This window comes from Loxodonta africana, chromosome 21, assembly GCF_030014295.1.
Source record: "Loxodonta africana isolate mLoxAfr1 chromosome 21, mLoxAfr1.hap2, whole genome shotgun sequence".
Taxonomy (NCBI): domain Eukaryota; kingdom Metazoa; phylum Chordata; class Mammalia; order Proboscidea; family Elephantidae; genus Loxodonta; species Loxodonta africana.
This window is the reverse complement of record NC_087362.1, coordinates 23581816-23585178: the sequence shown is the minus strand read 5'-3', so window position 1 is coordinate 23585178 and position 3363 is coordinate 23581816. Positions and strand designations below refer to the sequence as shown.

The 3363-nt window shown below is 43.0% G+C and overlaps 1 protein-coding gene across 1 annotated transcript; it reads right to left on the bottom strand.

The window, feature by feature from the left end:
- Nucleotides 1-268: 268 nt before the first annotated feature.
- Nucleotides 269-2775, bottom strand: LOC100661170 (tripartite motif-containing protein 75-like). The gene has a single exon (XM_003415834.3). The coding sequence runs from the start codon at nt 2773-2775 to the stop codon at nt 1366-1368; it is 1410 nt and encodes a 469-aa protein (XP_003415882.2). The 3' UTR covers nt 269-1365.
- Nucleotides 2776-3363: the final 588 nt, after the last annotated feature.

Genomic DNA, 3363 nt, shown 5'->3' with positions numbered 1-3363 from the left:
GAGGGCCAGATTATTAGCAGCCAGGCCAGAAATAAATTGATACCTTCTCATCCTCAGTGAATGCAGAAGGCAGTGTTCAATCAACCATGTTAAGATTAACCAGTGGCTGATCTATGTTTCTCCCTCCTCTTCTTATTATAAGCCCCATTGTGCCTAGTTTATTTGAGTCATTTTCTTTTCCTAGAATCAAAATGTCCTGCTTATATGCATATAAAGTACTTTCTCAGAATAAACCTTATGTTCAAATTTTGGTGAGTTTTGATTATTTTTTTACAGGGTAATGTCAGAAGTTGGACCCAGAAAAAAGTCACCAAGTGCTCCACCTTGTGATGAGGCATAATAATTGATTCCAAACATGGGCCACATATGCATCCAACTGTTTCCTCATCATGGCTTGGGAACTTGGTATAAATCTCCTGGGTTCAAGTTCTACCCCTTTTGTGTTGAACTCTCTAAATTTATAACTGAACAGTTAGGAATATCTTTTCCTTGGGAAGTTACCCTTTCACGTTGTCTGTTTGGGAAACTGGATTTCCATCCGCCCTGTCCTTTTCTTTCCACTTTTGGGAATTTCTGTGTGGTGCTCAGCGTTTGTAGGGAGTTTTACCGTTTGCATTATCTGAATACTTGGACTGGTTTCAAGGGATATCAAAGTGAGTTCAATAAAAGATGTTAGGTTTGATCTTGGGAGAGGGCTCAGAAAATACTTGCTGAAGTTTGGACGGAAGGGTTTATTTTTCCCTGGTTTGAGGGCAAGGGTTTACTTGTCCCAGGTTTTGGGGGCATGGGTTACTTGTCCAGGTTTTGAACAAGGGTTCCTGGAATGGATCTGAAGAAGAACTCTGGATATCTTAAATGGGTCGACCTGACTGAAACATCTTGGAATCATTTAGCTACTAGTTTGTGTGTGTGTTGCCTTGCCTTGGGATGTACTTTCAAGAACTTTATGTTGTTGTTGATCAGCATAAAATGGTGTTGTAGAGAAAAACTGGAATGCTGTTTCAATTTCAAACAGAGAGGTTTATTAAGAATTTTAAACAATTGCAATTGAGGAACCACATAGCACACAGAAAATGGAACGAGGTAGTCCCGGGCAGTTTCATCCTACAAGTATTCTTATAGGGTAAGAAGAGGAACCAAACCATAGGGAGGGCAATTACAGGAAAATCAATTAATATTGTAATAATCACACTCTGGTTACTGGTCGTTACAGGAGATAAAACAACTTTCTTCATGTGTTTAAAGTCATAGGAGCATATAAAAAAGAAAAAATTTTCAGTACCATATTCACTGATAGTTGTATGACATGCTACCATAAATTGCAGGAAGAAAATCAAGCAATGTGACAGCCTCCCAGAGAGTTTATCATTCATAATCTCTGACAGCACAGATTGTGAGAGGTTGAGAATCACGTCCAATACAGAAATAAGGCTTCAGGATTTCAGAAAATCTATCAGTGAAAGAATAGATATGAGATCTGTCATTCAAACTGTAAAACGAAATCTCACCCAGTTCATAGTCCAGATAAATGCCAATCCCTCTGGGTTTTTCTGTTATCACCAGAGTGACTGGAAAAGTGCCTTGTGCAACATAGTTACCATTGCACAGCTGAATTGCCCAGCATCTCTCCTGCCCTGCCGGGGGCCTCTTTGCCTTCCTGGAAAGGGAGTCTTTACAAAGCCCCACAGACCATTCAGGCTTCTCACCCACTTCCACCTCCCAGTAATGTCTACCAGAACTGAACTCTTCACAACCCAGGACAACTGGGTCAAACTTGAATCTCTTTGGATTAGGAGGAAGTCTTTGTGTTTTCTTCACAAATGTCACAGGCTTTTTATCTTCAGAGACAATCAGATTTGAATGTGCTGTTTCAGGATCCAAGGTTACATCTTCCTTAAATTTCTGTATGATTTTCTGCAGAGCCGAATACTGTGGAGGAAGGCTGCATTCTTCCTTCGTTAGCTGGAAGGAATAGAGCACTGGGGGGTTGAGGCCTTCACATCGATCCTGGAGGCTCTGAATATCTGTCAGCAGTTTCACTTCTGACATCACACTCTTCTCTGCCACCTCCTTTAGTAGACTGTTGAGTGTGGAAATGGACTCTGAAAATGCTGTTATATTCGCATTTAGTTTCTGTTGAACGTGCTTCTCTTCATAAGCTAACCTGGAGAGAGCTGCCTCATGCTCACGGTCTAAAAACTTGTTCAGGTGCTCAAATTCAGAGAATAATTCTTTCCTTTGCTTTTCCACCTTCTTTCTCAGCTCTGATGGTTCTCTGTCTTGGGTAGTTATTAGTTTTTGAATGTCTGCCACTTGTTTCTTCAGGGGCTCCATGTAACTCATGAGCCTTTTCCTGTGATGAGAGGCAGCCTCCTCTATGGACCTCACGAGGTGATCCTGGTGGTTTGGGGGCTGAGTGCACAGGGAACACAGGACTTCCAGCTCTTCTTCACAGAAGTGGGTCAGTTCCTGATTGTGCTTCTTGCACAAGCGTGTCTCTTCCTCCCTCTTCCTCTTGCTCCTGGTGATGTGGAGTAGCTTGGCAATTTCAGCTATATTTCCCAGCTGGGTGTTGCTCCTGAGGTGCAACTGTAGGCATGGGTGGTGGCACACAGGGCATCGGAACCAGTCCTGTTGATCCTGCCAGGATTGCTGGATGCAGGAGCGACAGAAGTTGTGCCCACATTTGATGGTAACGGGGTCTCTAAAGTAATCCAGACAGATCAGGCAGTTAGCTTCTGCCCGAATTCCTGCCAGGGCTTCCATGACCTGCATTAGGCTATGAATGAAGGTTTGGACTGAGAGAGCTTTTCCTCAGGATGTGTGAAAGCTATGAAATCCTGGGAAGTTGCTGGTCCTCTGTTGCAGAAGTGGTGTCAGTAGGGGTTCTCTTCAGAACTGGCTGTGGATCACAGGTTACTTGGGCAACTAGGCTTCCAGCCTTTGGCACCTCAGAGAAAATGAAGCCGAGGTAATCACTTCTCTTGATCAGAATCCAGCCATGACCTCAAGGTGCCTATTTGTTCCTGGGGATGAGAAAATATTTCTTTATTAAAAAAAAATGTCTTCGTGGCTCTGCCCAATGCCACTGATTCTTGTCTCCACCCTTCCAATGCACTTATCCCCAAATCAGGTACACTGAGGCTTGCTGACGGGTCTAACCGTTGGTACTAGATCTCCTGTCTGGGTTAGATACAAGCCTTTGTGTACCTACCATCTGAGGAACCTAGGGAAATTTATTTAACATCCTTGACTCTAAAAGAATCATGTAAATGAGGATAAAAATGCCAACATCAATCATTGCAATCTTGCGGAAGACATAAGAAAGGCATCAGACAGCTTTTGGCTTACACAGCAGATATT

Bases quoted from the DNA above. Each gene is read 5' to 3' on its own strand.
- LOC100661170 (XM_003415834.3), bottom strand. From the start codon at position 2,775: ATGCAGGTCATGGAAGCCCTGGCAGGAATTCGGGCAGAAGCTAACTGC.